Here is a 24,921-nt window from a genome sequence, read left to right as displayed (position 1 = left end):
CTCTGCCTGGATTTGCATCCTGTTTGCTAACTAAAGGTACTCCTCACTGTGGAGTCAGTCAGAAGAATTTAGAGAATTTACAGAATTAAAGCTAAGTAGTCTGTCTTTGCATATTCCTTACTGTGTCCTCCTATCCTGTTCTTGACAACATCAGACAGAAGATGTCACTGTTCAGCTTATACTTGGACTACAGTGATGGTGAAACCTAACTGCTATTCAAAGTAGTCGTGGAAGAACATAAGGGAACACTGAATTTGACTGCAAAAGAGCCTCTGTTTTCAATATAGCTTGCTCACTTGCCCTTTTAGTGCATGTGTTTAGAGTTGAGAGGGAATTATCAGCTAGTAATAAACAGTAGGCCTGTTTGGTGTGTAGGCCATGCAAATAGTGGGGGTTTTTTTCAGGCCCTCTTCGCTTTGATTTGCCATGTTCTTTCAACCCCCAAGGAGATCCAGAAGGGAGCTGTGTGCTCTTGGAGCATCTCTTTGTCACTTTTTAACTGACAACAGAGCTGTGTTACTTTTCTGGATAGAGATGCTAGTCAGGGGAGATGGGCAGTTACAATGCTGACCTTTATCTTTCATCTTGAAGCCTTTCACAGGAATAGTAAGGCAGATGGGGAAAAGAAAACAAATGGGATAACAGAACAGTGTAACTTGTATACTTTTATTCTGCTTTTACTGACATTCTGATGTCATCTTTTTAGCGCAAGCTGGAGAAGGAAACAAACCAAACTCAGCCCAGCTGGAATTGAGAATGGTCCAAAGCAAAAAGGACATAGAAAACCCAGACATCATAGTGAAAGCTACTGTGTTATAAAGGCTGTATGTCTCCAATAACGCACAACATGTTGATGTCCTCATTTCTTTCCTGTAAATTGTAATATTTGCCTTAGATCTGTGATGGAAACCTGACTTTCATGAAATAGTGCCCAGCATAGGCAGATATCCACTCTCAAACATATGTGCTGGCCTTGTTCAATTTTAAAAACAAAACAGAGTTGGTGTGCATTAAAGCATATTCCCAGGTATCAAAATGGCTATCAAATTCACTTAGTCTGTATATTACCCTGGGCAAGAGAATACAATGTTCCTGCCTTGCCAAAGACTTTAGATGTGAATTTGTTATCGGAATGCTTGACTGACTGGAGAATATATTTCAAAATGGCATCTAGTGCCAATGGAGCTGGCTATGTGCTCCTGTTTCCTGGAAGTACCTAGTTACTTACTCTGGTATTCAGTATCTTAGCTGCTATGAAACTAAGCAGGGTTAAAACTACACACACAGTTCTGGTTGTGTGTAAGGAGTACTATGAAGATGTGTAGCATTTAAGTACTCTAAAGTGACCTTGAGGTGTCATTCATGTACTGATAACTGCTCCTGTTTCTTATTTATGAACAGTTATATAATTTCAGTTTTTAAAGGTACTGGCTGCTTATTTCTAATGTCCACAGGTACAGACATCACTTTCTTCTGAAAATCTGCTCCAGAAACTTCTTCATTAGTAAAGTAGAAGATTGTAGTTCTACCTCTGAGGCCAGGTTTGGTTCTTTGTTTAGTTTTTAAGTAAAGACAAATGTTCTTTAAGGACAAAAGATAAAGCAGCTCCTACTCTGAAAGCTGACTATCCTCGCATGCTCTCCATATGTGGCTGTGTTTACAAACTGTGTAGGGTACTTCCACGTAGCGATAGTGAGCACTGTTGGTGGGCTCAGCAGTGGAGCAACCTGTGGTGAAAGTAGTATGTGGTTGAGTAAGTTCTATACATTTACCAAATGCAGTGAAACATACAAAATTAGTTTGTCCATAATGTAATTCTCTACAAACCACGCTGTCTGGAGTTTACAGAAGTGCATTATTATTAATCTTTGAACAAATTTTTATTTCAAAATTCTACTTCATAAGGCTTTAAGAGGAGATTCTTGCTAATTTCAATGTGCTGTATATCACAGCCAAATATTATACCAGTAAATGGTAGATACACTGACAGATGCTGACCACTTATACTTCCTGTTGACTTCAGTATGGAACTAAAGTTCTTGCTTCTCCCAAGATGAGGTCCAGTGTGTTGTTAAACCTAAGTTCAGTTGCTGAGCTGTATCTGTCTTTGGTGGCATAGGGAGATTTAAAAAAAAAAAGTATATGTGCTTATAATTGCAAGAAGGAAAATTGCATTAGAGGAGAGGGCAACTCCATGTTTTTCCTAATTATCTGACTTGCTCTTGGGTGTCTCCCAGATACCTTTCTTGCACATTCCTCATCATGCCTGCCTGATTGATAGGCAGTGTCACTTGCATAGCTTGGAGTCCCCAGAAGAACTGGATTAGAGACAGCTTGTGCCACAGTAGTCTTCACTCATTCCATCATTTCTGAGGATTTTCTGCCCTTGCAAATGTTCATTGGTTTCACTTAATAGAAGAGTAATTTATCCTTAAGGTTAATTTTCTTTTTGGCTGAGCAGGTTTTTTTTTATGGAGTAAGGTTTCCTAATTAATACACTTCTGAAGCCCTCCTTTTCAGTATCTCTGAAACGAATGACATTTAAGAGGTGAACACATTTTGCAGTTAGTATGAGAGACAAACTTTCAGCTTTCACTCTCAGTAACTAATATCATTTTTATTGCCTCTTGCAATAGAATGCCATTTGGCATTAAAATTTTAATGCCATTTGGTATCAAAATGAGAAAAGTACTCTTTTGACTTGAGAATTTTAAGAAAAAAAATTACCTATGGAACATGACTCTGCCACAGTTTATAGTAACCACTGCCATAAAATAACTTTCTAGCAATAATAATTTTAGTGAACAAAGATTAGCAGTCACTAGGAGAGATGAGCTCATGGCTGATGTCCAGTGTGTAAAAAGAGGTGAAGTATCTTATCAGTGTGTATAATTATCTGATGAGAGTGAGTAAAGAAGGTGGAGCCAGACTTCTCAGTGGTGCCTTATGAAAGGGCAAGAGGCAATGGGCACAAATTGAAACACAGGAAGTTCCCTTTAAACATAAGAAATCCCCTCCCCCCTTTTTTTTACTGTAGTGGTGATTAAACACTAAAACAGGTTTTCCAGAAATGTTGTGGAGTCTCCAACCTTGGAGATGTTCAGAAGTCATCTGTCCACAGTTGTGGTCAGCGTGCTCTAGGTGACTCTGCTTGAGCAGGGGCAGGTGGACTAGACGATCACCTGAAGTTCCTTCCAACCACAGCTATTCTGTGATTCTGTGAAGTACAAACAAGCTGTTTTTTTCCCCCTCAGCATTACCTTTTTAAATTAATGCAGACGTTTTTTCTTCCTGAGGCACAAATTTACAGATAGCTAAGAAATAGCTCTGTATTAATAAATTGCTGTATTTTTTAGATAAGCTTCTGTTTGCTAGGGCAGTTGCACAGGGAACACAGTTGCCTTTTTTAAGATAGTTGCTTTCAGCAAAAATATTTAAATACTGCAGCTGGAGATGCATTTCAACAGTTGAGCACAAAAGCATTTTAACTTTTCCTAGCATCGATTACATAAGTGTGCAGCACACTGCATTCCAAACATAAGTGAGTTTATTTTTCAAAATGTAGACCATTTCACATTGAAATGTATAATCGCCACTATCCATTTGGGAAGAGTGGAGCAACAGACCAAGCCTCCTTGGCTCTACTTTGCAGCATTAAGCTTGACTCCCTAGCCCAGGCATATCCAGCTTTTTGGCTCCTATGGGTCACATACCAAAATCTTCAGATGACCTCTGCCATGCCCCTCCGATTGCTAAGAGGTAGATGAGCCCTAGGAGCAGTTCACAGGCAAGAAATGACATTTGCTCTCCTGAGTCCAGTTGTTCTAGTGTAGCGCAGAGCTTGGTTGAGTGGCAACATGGCTCCTAGTATTTCTGGTGCAGCTGAAAAGGGTTTCAATATTATATAGCTGCCTGTTATTTCAGGGAATGGAGGAGATGCATCAGCATTGTATGATCTACTTGCAGATCCTTAGGTGAGAAAAGAGGGTTAGTCTAAACCAATTTAGGTCCTAGCTGATTGCAGAACAAGCACTTTAGCACGGAAGGTTGTGTCAGTAACTAAAAACTTTTCATGACTAGCCTAACAGCATGAAATACTTCTGTAGCCTACTAGTCCAGGGCCCCTCAGCCTTGAGGCTTTTGTGGTTAGGGAACACTTAACTTCACTGCGTGTGTTTGTGTCACCACAGTCAACGTCACCACAATGCTTTCTCTTCACTTATTAATAGTAACTTTTTTGAATCCCTTTTTCTGGAATAAACTTTTCAGTGTATGTGGTCAGCCATTTTGATTACTGCAAGTGCACTCATCTGTGGAGCCACTGTGCTGGACAGACTAAAAGTTGTTTAAAAATGATCTAATCTATTCTGGGCCTAGATAGTCTTCACATGCTTAGAACTCCCATTTACCTCTGTGGGAGACACATGCATAGACATTGTGCTAAAATCAATGCTATTCACACTTCGTATAAACATTTTAGAAATCTGCAGTAAAATTGTCAAATGTTTGTTTTCTGATAATCTATAATCAATATGCTATACAAAAGAATTGGAGGACCAAGGTTTCTAGCTACTTATACTGCCTTGTTGAGTATCTTATATGTATCTTGATTAGATGGTGTTAATTTTTTGTCTGAGACTGCTATGGTGATTGTTTTATTTTATTTTAAAATATGTGGCAAGGAAGATTGTAATAAAAATATCTAAATATAATATACTCTGCACACACAAATTATTAGATCCTATTTTTGAATATGTTAACCATTTTAGAATTAAACAAAACCGGAATAGTTTGGTAGTGTTGCTAAGTAAAATGGATGTAATTAAAGGTTTTCTTGGTTGTATCCTAGCATAGAAGATGGGTACTTAATTGAAGAACTTAGATTTGTACACTGTAATCATCTCTGTATAGTGCAGTAGGTGTGTGGAAGAGAATAACATCCCTGTCTTCTGAATTTTTTGAAGAAGTTTAATGGGGAGACAGCTGCTGTCATTTTGCACTGTTGCTCCTGTATGCCTTGTACTCATATGTGTAAGATTTCTGTGTGCTGTGGTCTTTATTCCTGCCTAAAAGATGAGCAGAGAGGCTTAGAATAAGAACCCCAACACATTTCCAGCTCCTTATGCTGCGTTTGGCTGCAGCACCATTCACAGGATGATTTTTACCTCATTGCCTAGCTTAGAGCATACAAGACTACAGTAGGAAACAACTGCTCCTGCATGTCAGAGCAGGCGCTTCCATCAGTTCTCTACATTTTATACATGAAGGCAGTTTTGCAGAAGGAGGAGAGCAAGTATTCAGTTTAATGAGAGCAGTAGTAATTGCAGAAAATACTATGTCAGTATGGTTCTGCCCACTGGAGAAGTTAGATTTATAATTATACCAAAGAAAAACACCTCTCCTATTTGAACGGTCTTGTGTGTTTAAATAGTGCTGTTAGAAGTTGAGACAGAAAGGACGCAAATTTTGGTCACTTTGAAGGCAAAATATTTCTTCATAAATTCAAACAAAAGATAGTCCATTCTTTTGTATCACATTGCAGCCTCATCGGCTCATTGATTAGTCAGTCATTCAACTATTAAAATCACAGGATAAGATTATCCAGAAAACATCTGTACTTTTAAAAAAGCATTTATATCTGATAATTTAACTGCTGAATGGTTTTCTAGCCCACTAGTATTCTAAAATACAGCAATTAAAGACACATGACAAGCATGGAAACTAAGCTTTGAAACACCCAATTGCAGCTCTGAAAATCTGTTTTAAGTAAGTAAACTGGTGAGTTTATACATGCTTGCAGGAGCAGATTTAAGGTAAATTAAGGTCCACGTGGTTCAGATTAGAAACCTGACTTTAACTGCCAGAGAAGGGCTTTGAATGCAGAATCCAAGGTACCTGCGCTTGAGCTACCTTTTCCTAGTTTATGTGAAGTCAGGACAGTCTTCAGAAGGGGAGAATACAGTTTGCCTTTCAGCAGCTGAGGAGGGCTCCTACCCGCTTTACCAGGAAACCGGTACCAGGTGCCAGCACCAAAGCCACCAGCCACTGACTGCTCCAGCAACAATGAATCTCGAGGCAAAAGGGATGCTCCCAAGTACGTTCCTAAATAAACATGCATTCCTGAATTAGTGCCTCTACAATGCAAATAACAGTAATAGCAAATACAGAAATCAATTTGCAGAAGTAGCGAATAAGGCAGCACATTATTAAGGCAGAGAAAACCAGCAATATGAGAAGGCTGTGCCATATGTTACCACTGAGATCACATGTATTCCTTACCTATTGCCCATGTGGTTGCATTGCTATTTAGGAAAATCTGTGTGTAGAAGACTGTAATATATGTACTCTTGTGTGTGTGCGTGTGTGTATGTTGAAGCTTTATTTGCAATGTGGTGGGGGTAGGAAACAGAATTTGGGGGCTGGCTGTGTAGGCCTTCAGATGTGGGCAGGAGGTCCTAATGAATTATATTTTTATAGATTGTGCTGAAGCTTTGGGTCCCAGCCACACATAGCCTTTTCTTGCAATGAAATAAAATGGTATGGGAAGAGAGCAAGGTGGCTGTAATATAGTAGGGATAGTACAAACCCCACCAGCCCTGGACAGACTAAAATAACTTAATAAAAGATGCCTTTTTAAGTAATATTTTTTTAGTGCTAAATTGTTAAACAAAGAAATATTTATGAGCAAACTTTCTATGTACTTAAAGTTTGTGTGGTGCTTTGTACTGACTAAGTGGACCTGTTAAATGTTTACATATCTTAATAATTGTCCTTGAGACGTATATAGTAATTCAATGAATTTTATGCCAGAAAAACAATGAAGTTCAGTGTAATAGCAAATTATTTGATTTCTAATGAAATTTTAGGCCTTTGTAGTGTTTATGTATTTTCTGGTTGGCAGTTATGAGTTGTATTCTTTCTGCAGTAAGGCTTGTACACTTGGTTGTGGAGAGAGGCAGTAGGATAGTAAAGAATATATTTAAAAGAAAACCCTAAATATTGCCACCTTATCCATTATAAAATCAGGTAAGTTGTGACATATGCCTGAAACTTGGATTTTATGTTGGAGTAAGATACCAAACTACTAGGGGCAAGCTAAAAACGGGTCACAGGTTTGTTTATTTGTTTAAATAAGTCTGGAGGATCCTACAGGTGCTCATTAGCAACATGTAAATAAACAAGCCAAGAGAATGGAACAGGACTAACCTTTACACGTTATATGAAGTTGACAGAGCTAACTTCATGGCTTGTGCTGAGTGAATGTGCAATAGGTAGATGAGTAGGATAAATGGGAGAAAATGATTTTTCCCCCCCTCTAGTCTGTCAGTTTTAATAATGTAAGGGATTTAAGTAGAGTAATCTGAATTTAAATTCAATAAACGTATGAACTGGCTTTCAGAAGAGCTGAGTTGCCAGCAAAATCCCATTTGGTCAAAATGCAAGTTGTTGGCATGTTTGAAAGTCAGAACTTTTTTTTAATTGTATATAGTTATTCTTTGGGGTTGGGGGATTTAATGACTGGGAGGCCAAGGCTAAAGCAAATCCCTTCCAGGTATTTATTTTTCTGCTTAGTCATTTGGAGGTTGACTAAGAAGTGCAAAGATCTGCCTCCATAAGTCAAATTTTGGAGTATGGTCCTCCGTTGAACATTGTGGTCCTGCGTAAGACACCCTTAGTGGTCTGGAGAAATTGTGATTATCCTTAATTATGTTTTTTTTCTTCTCTTTAAAGAAATTAGCCAGCATCCTCACCACTCCTCTGAATAAATGACTACTGCAAAAACTGGGTAATAATTTATCACAAGTTTTCTCTCAAGAGTTCTTCTGTTCTGGGTATGTTGAGAGAAAAGTATTGCTTCTGTTTTGTTGAGTTAGCAAGAAGAAAGTCAGTAAGACTGATCATGTATTGTTCAGAAGAGAAGACAGAGAAGGGAGCAGTTAAATTTTGCATGCTTTGCTGTGCCTGTATTTTCCTCCCCTGGGAGTCTGTGGGTATATTGTATACCTGATGATGGCAGAGTGACTGTTTTATCTGTGCTGCCCCTTGGGGGAAATGCAAAGGAGTTATTCTGCAAACCTAGGAGATTAGGTCTGTGTAAATTTGTTGAGATGTCAGTTTTTAAATACAGTAACGAAGCTGTGATTTAGCACAGCTCTTAAGCATGCACTCTGAAATTAAAGCATATATTGAGTTGAGACACTGCTTTTATGGCTGTGGCATAAGGCAGTGGGATATTCATTCTCTCCCCTTTGCCTCCACCCTGTTTTAGGAACCTAGTTCAGTCATGTAATTTCTCTAAACTTTTTTTATAGCTCATGGAGAGAAAGTGATTCTACAAGTGAATAGTCATCAGACCAGTTAGCCTAGGCTCTCGCTCTTTGAAAAGGAAGGTGTGGAATCGTCAGCTACGATGGTGGATTTCACTTGTCCAGCTCTGCTGCGCCATAAATCTACACCCTCATATTCCTCTCGCACCATTTCTGCTGGTGCTGGTCCTTGCCTGTCCCCATAATGCGTGAAGTGAAGGAGCTAAACCAATGGAGAACTTACCAAGCCGAAACAATGAGGTTTTTAGTTCCTTTAGCTCACTGAACTTCCTCATCTTGGAAGCAGACAAGTGCTTGTGCCACGCTGGAGAGGATAGGAAGATGCAGATGGGCAAAAATAGGGGAAGAGTGGGACTCCCTTTTCTTGGCAGCAAGTGGCTAGGTAAGCACAGCCAAATTGCAGAGTTGCGCCGATAGTGGTAGAGGAAAGACTTGTCAGCTAAATACTTGAAAGAAGAGCTATAGATTTAGTAGTATGAGTTTGGTGTTCTCAATCCAGCCCATCCCCTATACTGTAAAAACATGAAAGATTTTGTACAACTGCCCTTACGGTCCATATGATCCTTATGCCTAGCAGAGTAGAAAATAGCAGATAGCAAAGCATTAAAACAGTTATCTAACTAGGGAACATAGAGAGAGCAGCAGGCAAATAAAATTTCAAGTTTGCTTTCACAGCGCTTGCATGGTGTCAGTGTTGTCCAGGTCTGGCTCTTTTCTCTTCCCATGCCCCTTTATTAAAAACAAACAAACAAAAACCCCCCACAACCCCCCAGAAAAACGAGTTAGCTGTGAATTGAAGTGGCATTAAGATTTATTTTTTGTTTATAGATTTCTGGTTAAGAAGGTATTTTCAATAAATGCCAAGTAGTGTGATACAAACTGTCACTGTTGGAGCATAGTTTGACTTTTTTTGTGATATGTCTATAATAAATGCTATTGGAAGATCACTTGTAGACGGCTGCTCATATTCTGTGATCTATATATAGTAAAGCTCATAAATGCATATGCCAAATGTGAGCTTGTGCAAACCATGCCTTGCTAGGGAATGAAACTGTATGGTTTGTTGGAGATGAGATGACAAGTATTTAGCATCAGTGATCTTATAATTTGCTGTTAATGAGTGTAATTACTTGGGTAATGTAGCCTTTTTAGTATTGTTTTCTTACTGGAAAATGGAGCATGACATCGTATGTGTGATTTTAATATGTTTTTAGCTGGCTGAACAGGGAAATATGAATCGGGATTGCTAAAAATGGGAGGGATGGCCACAAGCATATCTAAGATATAAATAAGGAGAGCAAATTTGACATTTATCTCAATTCAGAAATTATTAAGCATTGACCCAGTAGGTTTGATACGTCTTTAACACGGAATAGCATCTGGAAGAGGCCAATATTTAGGGTTTTTGTCAGAAGCACAGTTAATTCTGCTCTACTGCTTAGAATGACCAGCACAGATGCCACCAGAACCTCTTCTTGTAATGCTGTAATACAGACTGTGGTTTTCTTGTGAAAGTCTTAACCTCTTCTTATGAAAATAATGCACAACTAAGTATTTTCATGGTGTATAAGTGATTTTTTTTTCCAATAAATTACATTTCTTTTACTAAATGTTCTTTTCTTGGTGCTGTTTCTCTTTCCCCAGCTAACTGGGGGCACCCAGCTTTACCTGAGATCAGAGCTGTGGAATTCAGGTGCTGGCGCCTGCCCCCCTCGCAGATGTCTCCCTCGAGTTACCCAGAGCCCAGCCTTGTGCCTGCCCCACTCAGCGTTATTTAAACTCTGCTTGGCCTTCCCCTTTGGGAGCCACACCATGAGGCGCTGGCCTTTGCCGGAGCTAATCTAGGCGGGCCAAGAGCCAGCCGGGCAATTCCGCCCCTTAATCCCGCACAATGAAATTTCATTCCACAGTGAAACGGGTTGGTATTAACTGCCCATTTACTGTCCAATTCCTGTGGCTGTGGAATAATTTGCAGTAGTTACAGCAAAGAATGCCTAAACCCCAGAAAGAAAGTATCTAATCCTGCTTGTGATGGGACATTTCAAAACCTTACTGAGGACTAAGGTTAGGTAAAATGTGATGGATTCCTCTGGGGATTTGAGTAATTTCAATAGCTTCTGTTTCCCATTAGCTAAATTTCACCACCTATAAATTATGGGGTAGAATGAGTAGTAAATCTCAGGCCAGTGTCTGTAGGGGAAGTAATCTGCTGACTGCTACTGGGTTAGATTTCTCGAGAGACAGTCGGAAGAGAGGTTTAAGGATCGGTACGTACCTACCTGTTCCTGTCTTGTTTTAATCTAAACCTTTTATTTACTTATTTATTTACATGGCTAATCCAGACACTTACTTTGTGAATGTTAATCACAGACATCTCCCTGCTAATTATCTGACCACATAAAGCATCACTGGAAAGAGCAAAATACTAGGAAGTGCTTCCTATGCGTTAATTCCAGGTAATAGTATAATGTGGCCAGAGAATTTCACCTCACTAATCCTGGTAACAAAATCTCCGGGGAGTTCCTGAAATGTTCCCTCTCTACAGCGGGTGCTAGCCCTGTGGGAGCAGTTGTCACCTCTACCTGACAGCATGGTGACAGTTCTCTTTGCTACCAACGCACGCTCTAGCGCATGCTTCATTCACGGCAATAGCCTGTCACCAAAGCTTTTGGAAATGTTTATATGAGATGCATCAAACTGGGGTGGCCATGTTCTCCAGCCAGTGGCATTTGGGGGCTGGTTGCAGGAGTGAGCATAGAGGGGAAGAGAGTGTTGCCCAGTTTTCACTGGCAGCTGCTGGCTCCAGAGGGCAGACATAGGGAACCAGTGGAAAAGAACGAAAAGATAATTTGAACAGATGTTTTAGGGGAAAACTAGCTTAAGCTAATACCCATTTTCATAGCATCAAAAGTGGACGCTACCACCTGATGATCTATCAAGAGCAACAGCTCTTTTATATTCTTTTTGTCTCTCTTCATAGTTTGCTGAGTAGACTTAGAAAATGAGTGAGAATAAGGGGAGACCTTGAAGGAGTGGTGCTTCCACCTGTGGAACTGTAGCTGAGGTTTCAGGAGGTCCTTCGCAGCCGAGCAGAGGTCTGTCTATGTACGCCACGTGCTCTGTGGGTCAGTGTGCCTCACTTGAAGTTCCACCTCCCCATCCCTGCAGCAGGATCCGTGGGATTTGCTGGGCACGCCTGCGTGTAGGGGATTCGGGTGGTCAGCGTGAGGCACCCGGCTCTCACCTTTTCTATGGAAGGAGGCATTTCGTTTTCACCAGTGCACAAGAGGTAACCAGTGGAGTGCAGTGTTTTCCTGAGCCAGCGGGCAGCCTTGGGAGCTGAGAGTCTCGTGAGAAACTTTCTTCTTGCTTCCTCTTTTGCAGTTTGAAAGCTGGGATTTTAGTACAGAGATTCAACTATTACATCGCTCGTGATTTTAATGACTCGAATGGAGAAGGGGAAGGCAGTGAAGCTGCCAGGGCATGGGAGCTGCGACAGGGCTGGACACAGAGGAGGAGCAAATTGAAGGAGAAGGGAGGAAAGCGCTAGGAAGTAGGTGTGACTCTGGCAGGAGAGATGGACGTGGTGCTGGTTGTAACTCAGTTTCCGAACAGCAAGTTTAATTACTGCCTAAAGGCCACGTTCAGCCTTGAGCTCTGCTCATCCTGCTTGTGCACAACACTGCTGCTGTGGGTGAGAAGAGTGCAGAGGGCTGGTTATCCCTATTGCAGAAACACAGTGGGCTTTTTTTTTTGTTTTTTTTTTTTTTTTTTTTTTTTTGGGGGGGGGAGAAGACACTGACCCACTCCAATATCTTAACCCTGTGATCCTTCATCTCTTTTTTTCAAGCGGATTGTTGATCCAGCAAGCCTGCTGGAGTGCAAAAAACAGTGGTTATACTAGTAAAGGTTAAGTTTTGTGTTAATATTTGAACAGTTTGGTTAAATTACTACTACAAAAGAAGAGATGCCCTTGTTAGTGAAAGCAAACATGTCTAAAGTATCTAAGTTCCGTTTTTAGAGGTCACTGATGTATTCTCTGGAATTGAATAAGGCTTGAGGCTTTTTTTTTTTTTTTTTTTGGGGGGGGGGGGGCTTTTTTACCCCATTGGCACAATTCTGGCTCCTAAAACTTTGGAGCAAGCGGCCAGTGAACCAGTGCTGGCTGCAACAGGCTGTACCTTCCTCAGAAGGGATAGGTATTGTGTGTTCAGGGAGAGATGAGATTTTCCGGGTGCTGGCTGAATTTTCCAAATGTTCTGCTAGTTAAATGTGTATGGCTCAAAGCAGCTGAGGATGTGCTTTCACACACGGACAGATCCAGTGCAGGGCTGCTGGGTTCCCACTTGCCCCCTGCCCACAGCTGCATTTCTTGCTCCTTCTCCCTCATCCCCAGAAAAAACTGAACATGAACAGGCAATTCCGCCTTACTGTGAGGGGGAATTTCTTCCCTGTGAGAGTGACAGAGCACTGGCATAGGTTGCCCCGAGAGGTTGTGGAGTCTCCTTCTCTGGAGATCTTCAAGGCCCACCTGGATGCAACCCTGTCTAACGTGCTCTAGGTGACCCTGCTTGAGCAGGGGGGTTGGACTAGATGATCTCCAGAGGTCCCTTCCAATCTCAACCATTCTGTGATTCTGTAATAATCATGTAATAACTAAGAAATAGATGCAGCCGCTGATTTGTTTGCTGAGCAGGAAATATCTGACTTACCTTTGTGACGGCAAAAATGCATTAACAGTTCCAGACCTTGGGTGAATTACTGCCCCTTCAAGGCATGTGGTGGTCAGGGAGTCCTCCAGGAGGGGGGAGAAAGGGGTGCTTGGCATGTGGGTGACACAACAGCCTCAGGGCTCGCTCGTGCCACACAAGACTTCCCAGTTTTTCCCCTCACCCTGTAGCCTTGCTACTCCCACTACTCTTGTGACCTCTGGGTGCATGACCTGAGCTTGCGAGGCCTTAAGTGGGTCAGAGCCGCCCAGCGGAGAAGGGCGCCCTGCTCCTGCGGATGGGCATGCCCAGCTCTTCAGCCGCCCTGGCGAGGAAGACCCCACTGGAGCTGTGGTTTTTCGAGCATTCAAACGTAAAGGGCTGCTCTTGCAGAGTGTTTAATGGCTTTGCATAATGCAGCGGGTGAAACAGAGTCTGCATTTTCCTGCCGTGCTGCTGTTGTGACCGTACCTGTGTGCTGGAAGCAGCCTGGGCACACCGCAGGGCTGCTGCTTCGTGGTGGGCATCTCCGGTTCACCCCTCCCTTCTCCATCAGGTGAGAATGGGGGATTTTTTTTTCCTTGAGTGGCAAAAAATGGTATTTTTAGGTCATCCCCATCAACTCATTCCTCTTCCCTCCCAAACTCATCAAAACACTGTGCTTAAAACTGAAGTTGATGGCTTGCTCCCCCTGTCTCTAAAGAGCATGTGCACATGTGTGTGGTGGTGGGGAGGGTGCCTGCGGAGGTCCAGACCATGCCGAATGGCACCAGACTCTTGCACTGCTGCTCCTGGGAGCCCACACACAGGGCCTGGGATGGGACAGCGTTCGAGTGTCCCTCCGCTGCCTCCCAACCAGAGGCAGGGTGTCCTGGGCCAGTTCCTGCATCTAGCTTTGTGAAGGCAACGTTCATGCTACCTTGAGCAGTCAGCATCACCTCTTGGTGTCTCTGTATCTCCCGACCCTGTAGAGAGGGAAATAATATTGCTGTTCCTTTTAAAGAAGGGTTTTATGACAAACTTGCTTTCATGCAAGGCGCTTGAATGTTGCAGAAGTGAGGCATTTGTAAGCCGCTGAGCAAACGTGGCAGTCATTGGGGTAGACTGTGTGGGTGCTGGGGTATTCTTGGGGGATTTTCCCCTCGTCTTCTGTTTATTTTGGAAACGGTGAACTAATCTGATGCCCGTTTTGTCAAGAAAATCTGGGCTTTGCTCATCTTTAGTGATTTCACAGTATACATGTCCAGGAATCATCCCCCTACGTTCAGTCCATGGAAGAAGAAAAGCCCCCCCCAACCCACCCTGTGTCTGCTGTGGCACTGTGTCTACCCACGTGCTATCTACGACACACACCTATGCAATATCTATGTGCCATCCATGATCAGGGTTTATCTGATCACTTTATATTATTTCCAAAGTCACTTGGAGAAGTAGTCATGGCTCACATCGTTACAGGGAACTTGGAAAGGACTTGTAATCTTTAACCTGCTAGGCAGCTGCACACCTATTCAGCGATACAACACGGGACAAGAGGTGCCAAATCAGTCCCTGCTGCTTGGGTTCGGAGCTGGTGCGGCCATGCAGACCTGCCACCAGTGCTCAGGGAGGTCTGTGACTCCTTCCCCCAGTCCTCATCACCCTCCCGACAGCTCCGTACATGCTGTAGGACACGTGGGTGGGCAGTTTCCCCCCACCTCTCACCCCTCCTGGGCAGAGTCCCATCTGCCCATGGTGGTGTGGGTTTCAGGTTTTCAGCACACTGACCCATTTTGGTCCCATGTACCCATGTTTGTGAGGAACTAACCCTCATGGAGAGTTTAGGCAGGTCTTGAGTTTGGTTTGGTTTGGTTTTTAGTTTGCTTTTTTTACTCAACTACTGAAAAAGCCAAGCTGAGTGGTTCTGCTTCATCTCTGACTGCAATATCTGCTAGCAGGCAGCAGGTCACAGTGCATTAGTCATGCTCAGAAAGAGGAGAAAGAGGAGAAGAAAAAAACATGGAAAGAAGAGATCGACTTCGTGGTGATGCCAAGGGAAGCTTGGCTGATCCAGTGGCCCGAGAGCTGCATTTGTGCAGGGCTCAGATCCTACGGTGACTGGGGCAGCGTAGAGGGGTGTAGGCAGCAGTAGACTGTTAGCTTTTCCTTACAGAAGAAGGAGAGGGTGTGAAAAAAGAAGAGAATGAACTTACAGTTTTCAAAGGCTTCCCTCTGTGCAGGTCAGACTCCAGTGCTGTGGCCCAAATTCAGTTTCCCCTATGCAGGGACCGGTCCTGCTGCCCTCATTAACATGCTCCTGAGGTGTCAGCTGGACCCAAGCAAAGTCAAAGGGAGCATTTCCATTCTCCAAGGAAAGGCCACCCAGGGCTTCTCCAGGCTTTGGAGCAGGTACTAGAGCTGAGACAGTCCCCTGCAGCCTATTAGTCTCGGGACACTTGCATCTGCCGGTTTTAGTGTCACTCTCTAGAAAAGCAAACGAAGAGGGGATGTGCTAGCAGGGGTTTGGGGCTGGGCTGAGCTCGCCTCTTGGCCATGATCCGGCTACGGTGCTGCATCTGTCCCTTTGTCACCACCTGTAGGAGGTAGATGAGGGAGGCTTATTCGAACCTTCTCTCGCTCTGTTGTAACATCTCTGCAACTTCATGTTGCTCCTGGCAAATGAATACACTTACAGAGCTTGACCTCTCATAACTTTACTAATGATGCAGTGATGCCTATGTACCTTGATGATGTGTGAGAATGTGTGTGTGTGTATATATATATATATATGTATATAAAATATATCCCTTCATACAATATACAGCAAGTCTGTTTAAGGCCCTGGGGGGCACTTCCTTTCAGAAGAAACGAAGTCTGGCTGCAGACCAAGCCAGGTACTCTTATTTCCATTTGGTTATAGCTTAACTTCTCTCCCTTTAATTAATCTAAGGTGAATGTGTGCTTTAAGTGAACACGCGTGAGTGGCTAATTAAATGCTTTAAAAGTTGGAGTGTGAGTGGGACCCTTACTGCCTATACCCAGAGTTTAGTCCAAACATTTTGGAAGCATTATTAGAGGGACAAACTAATTGTTGTGTTCATTTGATACCGGTTAAACTTTTTAAGCCCTTTGGAGATCCCCTGTCAGACTTGGAAGGCAGAGGGAAAAAAAAAAAAAACCTACAAAAGGCTCTAACTAGCTGACCGAGGAAATTGTCGAAGAGTTTACAAAAGCCACCTAAAAATAGAAAATTGTCCTGGTACTAGAGATGCACAAAACCAGGATGAATTAGAATAACGTAAAAGGCTCTTTTTTCCACCCGCTCCCTCTTCGATAAAGACACACTTGAGCGACCTATCTGTAAGATATGACCGTAATGGGCAGAACATACCCTTGTTTAAAGCTCCACCCCGCACAGGAAAGCCTGGTACTTGCCTGGTGCCTACTGTGGCAGGCTGAGAACATGCGCAGTTGGCACGCACTTCGAGGGCACAGAAGCTGTGTAGCGTGGGGATGCTGCGAAGCGAGACAGAGCTTGGCTTAGAGAAGTCGAGTTATTTATTTTTATTTTTTTTCCCTTCTCCTCATTTCTGCGTCTCAGGAAGTGCTGTTTTAATTCGCTGCCGCACAGACTGTCTGGGCTTGCAAAAGGCCAGGGAAAGGGTGGGAGAGAACTGGAAGGTGTTTTCCATTTTAAAATGAAGTGACTCGTAATCGAAGATACTAACTTGTGACCTCAGTGATTGTAAGCTGATTTTTTTGATCTCAAATCGTTATCAAATGACTGGGAATTTTCTTTGTCTTTTTCATGAAGGCTCGGGACAGTGGGAATTGCCCTGGGGGAATCTTCTATAAGCATTGGGGAAGGAAGACGAAGTAGACGGAAGCAACTGTAGCCATCCTTAGTGTCACTGCAGTCATATGGAAAATGACTCCCGTACATTGTGGGGCTTAGGGTCAAATTGTGTCACGAAGCAAAGCCAACGGTGCAGCACAGCTCCTTCCAAAGCTCCCTGCGTGCAGAGCTGGTGGGAAGACAGGTGCGACTGGCTGCCTGTGTATGCTGCTGTTTGGGGTGACACAGGGATAGGAAGTGTGCGTGGGAGCTGCTGGAGGCAGAAAAGGCAGTTGCTTCTAAGGGACTACCGATGCCCACTTAGTTTGTGGGGAGACATGAAGTGATGCTGCTTTCCCAAAAAAATCCCCCCACCTTTCAGATTATTGGAGCACAGCACCCTGATCTCATAGTGCCCGCTGGCAAATACGGGGCTTTGATGATACTTTAATGGCAAACCCCTTCTAAATTTTGGGTTGCCTTTTAGGTTCCATCTTATTTTTGCACCAGAATACACCAATATTGCTGATCACAATCACCTTGCTGAAGGCTACAGCTCGGCCAACAGAGAGAAGAAAACATTGTGGTTTTGAGGGCCTTGCAAAAAGCACTTTTGAAGGTGCTTCTAGTTAGATTTGTTACAGGTACAGTTGTCAGATCCGCAGCTCATTTATATATATACACATATATATATGTACAAAAATCTATTACCTATCATAGAATCATAGAATCAGTAAGGTTGGAAGGGACCTCTGGAGATTATCTACTCCAACCCCCCTGCTCAACAGGGTCATCTAGAGCATGTTAGACAGGGTTGCATCCAGGCGGGCCTTGAAGATCTCCAGAGAAGGAGACTCCACAACCTCTCTGGACAATCTAGTCCAGTGCTCCGTCACTCTCACTGAAGAAATTCCCCTTCGCATTCAGGCCGAGCTTCCTGTGCTTCAACTTCTGCCCATTGCCTCTTGTCCTGTCACATGGGACAACTGAAAAGAGTTTGTCCCCATCCCCTTGACACCCTCCCTTCAGGTACTTGTGCACATTGATCAGATCCCCCCTCAGTCTTCTCTTCCCCAGGCTGAAGAGGCCCAGCTCTCACAGACGTTCCTCATAGGACAGGTGCTCCAGCCCTCTGATCATCCTCGCTGCCCTACACTGGACTCTCTCCAGTAGCTCCATGTCTCTCTCGTACTGAAGAGCCCAGAACTGGATGCAATACTCGAGATGAGGCCTCACCAGGGCTGAGTAGAGGGGCAGGATCACCTCCCTCAACCTACTGGCAACACTCTTCCTAATGCACCCCAGGATACCGTTGGCCTTCCTGGCCACAAGGGCACAGGAGGATTAGGGAGGATTAGGGGCCTTTCTTCTTTTTGTTCGAGAAACAGCTAGCTTCCAGCCTTCTTGGACAGTGCTGTGCTGAACTATTTCACTCTTCACAGAGTCCTCCAGCAACTCCCCTGCTGCAGGGGATTGGGACTCTGGGAGCAGTACGGTCTCTGAGAATACCCTGTCTATCTCCTGCTCACTTTCTCGCATGTTTCACAGTCTACTGACTTCATCCCACAACTCTTTTTGACTTGACGACACAAATCGTCAACAACAGAGCACCTCTTGCAGGAGGGCGGACTGTCAGTCCAGGCCTTCTGGAGAGGCTCCAAGCACTCCCTGCAGCCTGGGACCTTTAGGACAGCACCTGCTGCCAGAGGCTCTGTCTGAGTTGACACTTCCGGCACAGTTGATGTAGCAGTTCCCACAGCTACTGGCAAATATGCTTTGCGGCGAGTTACAACCACGTTTGTGAGAGTGGGCACTACTAGTGCCGGAAAAAGAAAGATGTCCTCTTGCACCTAACTGTGCTCCTCCTGCGTGAACTGCTGCGCAGACTGCTGCATCTGTTCACTGCCTCATAATTTCAAGTCTCTTATTTTGTAGTGCTCTGTCTAGTCTAAAAGTGACTTGTCAAGTGGCCAAAGTTGCAGTCAGCCCCTGGGAGGCTGCTGATGCTCTGAATGGTGCTCCCATGCTTTGAACCAGTAAGTCTGTGGCAATTTGAGCAGTGGTGGCCCATCTCAGGTGTCTTCTGCGTGCTCTTACAAATGCGCATGATGCTCTCTGATATTTTGTCTTTAAAAGGGGGAAAAGCTAATTATCTCGTTTCATTTGTTATCTGATAAATCATGATGCCTCTCTTGCCCTCTTCTTGGACGTATAATTGTGGAGGGGGAATACTGACGGACCACTTTGACATTCTGGGGATTAACTGACCCTAAATTAATTAAAACTACTCAACTCTACCCCTGTTTTAGTAGCTTTCAGATATACTTTAATGACCTATAAAGTCTAATGATCTTTTCACTCAAGATCTAATTTACTACAGAATCTCTCTTCAAAATACTATTATGGAGAGAAAAGAGCAGCTTTTAATCAGCACTGTTCATTAGCAACAGCAATCAGTTTGGCAGGTAGCATGGGCCACTGCCTCTGCTTTTGATGCGTGTGCTCATTACTGGAGAAGTTCTGCAGAGAGAAGACCTTTTGTCTTCCAAGCGCTGTTGGACCTTCCCAACTCTGAATCCAAACAGCATTCTTCGAAGGTTGCCACGCAAAACTGCATTTGGTCAGCCCTATGGGTTTAGTAAAGGCAAATGCTTAGGAACCTAAAATGTTCTGGGTAGAAGTATTTTTGGCTGAATATTTTTGGGGGCAGGGGATGTATAAGTGTTCTTATACAGGAGTGTATGAGCACAGAGCTTGATAGAGCTTGGCCAGGGTCTTGTGAGCACCCCCCCCCCCCCCGAAGAACAAGTCTGCTGGGAGCGGCTCGAAAGAGGAGACTGCTGGCTGGAAGAGATTTGACACAATTGGTAGGAAAAATGGATTTCTCCAGGAAAGCAGGATTTTGTGCAGTCTTGTTGATAAATAAGCTGAAGTCAGGGAGGTCTGGTGTTCCTCGTGTCTTCTTGCAGCTAGAATAGCCCGTGAGCTGCACTTGGTTAAACAGGACAACAGCTGGGGGAGTGAGGGGAAGGGAGGGAAACTAGGTCCGTCTGAAAGCCAGGTAGATAGTGGTCCTCTTTGCTCAGTGATGAAATACCAACCCCTTCCTCTGATGCCTGTCAAAGAGAGGCTGTGCAGGCAACGCTGCCAGATTGCAAATAAGACCTTTAAAGTATTTAGTAGAGATTTCTGAGCTAGTTGAAGCTGGGGGGCCTGAGAGGTGCCATTAACTGATCCAGGCTTCAGCTGTTTCCCTGGGGGAAAGGCTGGCTTCCTCCCCCCCCCCCCCCTTATTTTTTTTTTATTATTTTTGAAGAAAAAGTATTCCACCCCATACCCCCTGCTCAGTCCTGCAGGTGCTTTTTCAGCCTTTCTAAACTTGTATTCTGAGCGCACAGCTTCGGTATGATGTGCCTGGAGGGGAAGGAAGGGAATCCACATGTCCTTGGAAATCTGCTTGTGTTATAAGGAATTTTCTGGACTTAAATATTCAGTGTTTAAACTGAAGCTTTGCTGGGGTGACCTCTATTTATTATTTTATTCTTTTCTCCTTTATTTTTCTTTAAAAGGAGAACTAACTAAATGAAATAAAACAACTACTCTGGTACAAAACAAAACCTGGCAACATCAGAAAGGCCTTACTGCATTTACTGGTTGCTGATTACACCCCTGCTGCAGTGAGCCGATGAAGAAGATGTGCAAAAACTCTACCTCTCTCTCTCTGTGGAGTTCTGAAAGTTCTAAGTTACTTATATAACTTGCTCATATATTTCCTTAAAGGCTACAATGATGGCTGCGAGCAATTCTCTATATTTTTCCTGATTCTTGCCACATTACCCTTAAAAGAAGTTCTATTCATTTTAGTATATTTATCTTGTGTATTTTTACTTTTCTATGAAAAGAAACGTTTTTCTGTAGAAAAACCAAACATATCATTACAAAGCAGAGGATAGAATTTTCCTCTATGCGTATCTATGTAGTTTTTTAATACTGAACCAGTATTAAACTTTATACATTAAACTGTATACATTATCTTTCATGTGCACTTTAAAATGTGCACATATGTGGCTTGGACAACTGATCTTGCAAATATACAATAACTATAAGCTAATAGCAAACGTTGTATCCTATTCTTTCCGGTTCACATTCAGCCCTGCTAAGTGATAACCAAAAGGAAAGATAATTGTACTTCGAAGATTAAATATATATATGTATATATCAGGAAAGGATGTCAAAACTCGAAATGAAAAATCAGATTCCTCTTCGAACGTGTTTTCTAGTTTCCGACTCAAGAGGAGCATCGTCTTGCTGCCTGGAGGGGAGAATGACTTCTCTGGGTTGATCAGGAAAGCCTGCGGGAGCGTCCCAAACCACGGCTCCAGGCGAGGGAGCAGCTTTCCTGGGGCTCCCACGTAGCCAACTCGTGTCGGTGGAGGCTGGCTGAAACGTCGGCTGGGCTGTTGGATAGGACAGCTTATACAAAGCACAGGGACGGGTTATTTTCTGATGGGAAAGGCTATCAGGAAAGTGTTTAGAAAGCCGTGTGCACTTCAAATGGCTCCCGGAAAGCTCCCATGTTGTAATCAGAAGGAAAAAATAGGGCTGCTTTGACAGGAAAAAGCAAACCCAGGTCCTGCCTCTTTGGAAATATGGCAAGTCCTGGGAGCTGAGCTTCTCGCCCGTTGCCATTATGAAACAAGGGAGCATGAACAAAACCCCAGTTATCAGAGCTGTTGTGTGATTCTTGGTTTGACTCGTGGGAAAGACCTCGAGGAGGGTGTGAGCAGAGAGGCCGGTGAGCCACCCTTGCTGGCCCTGGTGGCTGGTGCTCATCCGTCTTTGGGGAAGCTCACTGATCCCGCAAGGGGGTCCACTGCAAAGGGGTCCACATAGGCACCGCTCGCCCAATACAGGAGAGACGTTGCTCTCCTGAGCTATTTTTCTAGTGCCTTTTCCCTGCATTAAAATCAACGGAGCAGCTGCAGACAGAGATGCTTTAGAAATTTAAAAAGAAGGGGTGAACAGGTGGGTTGTGCAATGCTTTTAAAGTTTTTACTTGTTGACACGAAACTTCGAGCTCAAGGAAACGATTATTTGGTTCCAGATGTTCCACTGCTGTGTTTCTTGGTGGATGAACTGCATCTGGAGCAAGATCCTTTTCATCTGCATCCTGTTCAGTAAGCAGGGATCCATCACTGAGTATGAAATAACCACGAGTTATTTCCTACGTGTCCTTTCCCCAGTCTTGGATGCACGTTAGCTTTCTATAAATGAATGAATTATTCTTTCTGTTCTGAGCCAGCATGTCGTGGCTGAACACCAGGAATTGGATAATGCACCTCTTATATTCAGAACTTCTTCGACTGCCAGGCTTTGGCTCCCTGGGGAAGTTACAATGTCTTACAAGTCTGTTTTACGTATGATTTTGTGAGTCTTCCTTGCTATGACTCTCAGGGCTGACGTGTCAGAAACAACTCAAGTTATCCTTGACGCTATGTGGCTAGTGGTTGTGGACATGCTATGCGATGGCCTTATACAGTAGCACACACTCCTTCCTATGTTATAGGCTACTGAATATGTCTTTTAAAAAATAGAGGGGAAAATGTATGGCTATTATCCTTTTTTTTCTCTCTCTCTCGTAATGCCTAGTAATCACTTGCCTTGGTAAGGTCCTTCTTTCAGGTCCTCTCTCTCCAGACGGTGTTAGAGGGCACTCATGACATTAGATCACACTCATACTAAAGTGCATACTAAAGTGCATTTAAGAGGTATACTTCTGACGAGCCACAAACACCTACACCTCTGCATTCCCACATTCTTCCTCAGATGGTGGTCAGTGATGACTTGTAAATCATTGCTTTTTGTTTCTTTTCCTCCTATCATTTATTCTGCCCCTCTGTACAGCAATAGAAAGGTGCTGAGGGCCCTGGATAGGAGCTCACTCCTAAGCAATAGTTGTTCTTTGCTGCTTGTTCCATGGTTTTGGGACAACGTGTTGGTAATGGGTGAGCCATAGGAAAAGCCAAGGAAGTTAGGGTCTGGGCAAAACAAGGGAATGAGAAAAAGAACAAAAGCCCGGGCTGAGGCTGGGCTGTTCCAGGCTTTGGGGCAACTGGGAACCTCTTTTGAGAGAGCTCATGTCTGCTGTGTCTGGGGGGACACGGCTCAGGGACCTCCTGGGAAAAGGATAGCATGAGGTGCGTTTCACTTCATACACTTGGGCTTTTTTAATTTTAGGAATTTTATTGGTGAGGGGCAATGGAGAAGGGAGAAGTTGCTGGTGGTGATCGTGAAGCCCCTGCAGTGTGTGTTGTGTACACTAATAGAGTTTTTTAAATATCTAGGCAGGATTATTTTAGCTGTTAAGGACAACATTTTGATCATGTTATATCAGCCAGATGGTGAAAACGCAGCCTGCAGTCTGATTTGGTCAGCTGTTACGAGGGGCAAAAAAATTGTTTGCCACTGAAATGATTTCTGGGAGGCTTCTGGGAGTCAGTGCGGTGCTTTTGTCTGTGGTCAGTTTGGGGCTTTGCCTCATGGGGCTCTAAGAAGTAGAAGACGTTCAAGGTGGGGAGATGAGACCGAGACACGGAGGGGCCATTACGCAGACACTGACCTGGTAGCTGGGTTGGCTGAGCGCAGGGACTAACCATGAAAGCTTCCCAGTGTGGACGATGGACATACCCGTCTGCATTCGGTGCGGGGGGAACAGGTACTGCACAGTGCAGTCTTTCAGCTCTAGTTGCAGCTCCTGAAAAGCAGCAACACATCGTTGCTAAAAATCAAATGTGTCCAAGTAGCAGATGATTTCTTGGTTGCCTGTCCTCCTGGAATATCCGCACCCCCCTTTCTATTTATTTTTATTCAGAGTGGTTGATTTTCCATAGCTTTTCTCTGTAACAAATAGTGAAAGCAAAAGGCAGAAATTGCAGGGTCAGTCAATTGGGGATAAAATGAACTCCCCATAACAAATCTTTAGGAAGTTAAAAAAAAAAGATCTCCATGAACTGAGTGAGAATGACATTGAGAGAGACATGTTGAGGTGATAGGGGAAATGACTTCTCACTTGTTTCCTTTTAATTTTAAAATGTGCATGTAAAGCAGGCATTCAGAAGGAAGTTAATGTAATTATAAAGATGGGAAGCAGAAACAGGCTTGGGAGATTTGAGGTGGGCAGAGGTACATTCAAAAGTACATGTGAAATACTCAGTTGCTCTAGTAATGTGGGCAGATTAAATGCTTGCCAGTTGGGAATTTACTGAAATAAAAGGTGAAAAAAATAGCTGAAGAAAATGCTATTTCTCTGTCCATAAAATACAGGACTAGATGATTAGTTCAGACAATTCGGTCTCTTTTTCACTGAGTGCCTTGGAGGTATGACCCTTCACAGGAGACTGGAAACTGGCTGCTAGCACAGAAGACTTTAAATGAAGAAGCTGGAGCCATTGTCATTGCAGCAGTTGCTCTTCATTCACTGTCCCATGTGTATTTGGAGCGAATTCTGCACTAACATGAATTAACACCAGTCTAGAAACCGAAGACTGGTAAATTCTCGCATGTGTAAGCCCAGGAGCAGCGTCATTAGCTATTGGAGGGGTGAAGAAAAGAAAGAGGGTGGTGGTAGGGACAGGCAGGACATCTGAGAAAACCCAGAAGAAGAAAAAACTGAAAAAAAAAATCATTCATTTACTTTTGCTGTGTCATTCTTGGGCATTTGAAAGGGGTGAATTGGTAGGAATACTTGGAATACAGAAAGCACTGGTGATTTATTCGATCAAATTAATATAGGCGCCCACAAAAAGACATTGGCTTGCAAAATTTTGTAACTGAAGACACTGCTTCATTGCATATGTTTTGTATCCCCTGAGTTGCTCTTATTTTTCAGGCGTATTTTTAAATTAAAACTCGCTCCAAATCTGTCCAAAGCCTGCTCCAATCTGGGGAAGATATAGGAAAGAAGGGGAATGAGGAAGGGAGTGAGAGAAAAGCCTGGGATAACATCCAGAACTATTTGACTACAGGATTCTCCATCTGCCAAGAGCAGAAAAAAATCTTTCTAAAATGAATAGCA

At 43.5% G+C, this 24,921-nt stretch overlaps 1 protein-coding gene across 1 annotated transcript in view; it reads left to right on the top strand.

Moving 5' to 3' along the window:
- The window catches only part of PDXK (pyridoxal kinase), a 42,752-nt gene extending 32,815 nt beyond the window's left edge, over nt 1-9,937 (top strand). The window contains exon 11 of the mRNA XM_085297952.1: nt 707-9,937. Within this exon, the coding sequence (XP_085154078.1) occupies nt 707-819 (113 nt within the window). The 3' untranslated portion in view covers nt 820-9,937. The remainder of the gene's footprint in view (nt 1-706) is intronic.
- Nucleotides 9,938-24,921: the final 14,984 nt, after the last annotated feature.

The sequence above is a fragment of the Rhea americana genome, unplaced genomic scaffold (assembly GCF_003343005.1).
Source record: "Rhea americana isolate MKP2758 unplaced genomic scaffold, rheAme1 scaffold_132, whole genome shotgun sequence".
NCBI classification, from domain to species: Eukaryota; Metazoa; Chordata; class Aves; order Rheiformes; family Rheidae; genus Rhea; species Rhea americana.
This window is presented reverse-complemented; position numbering and strand designations above follow the sequence as displayed.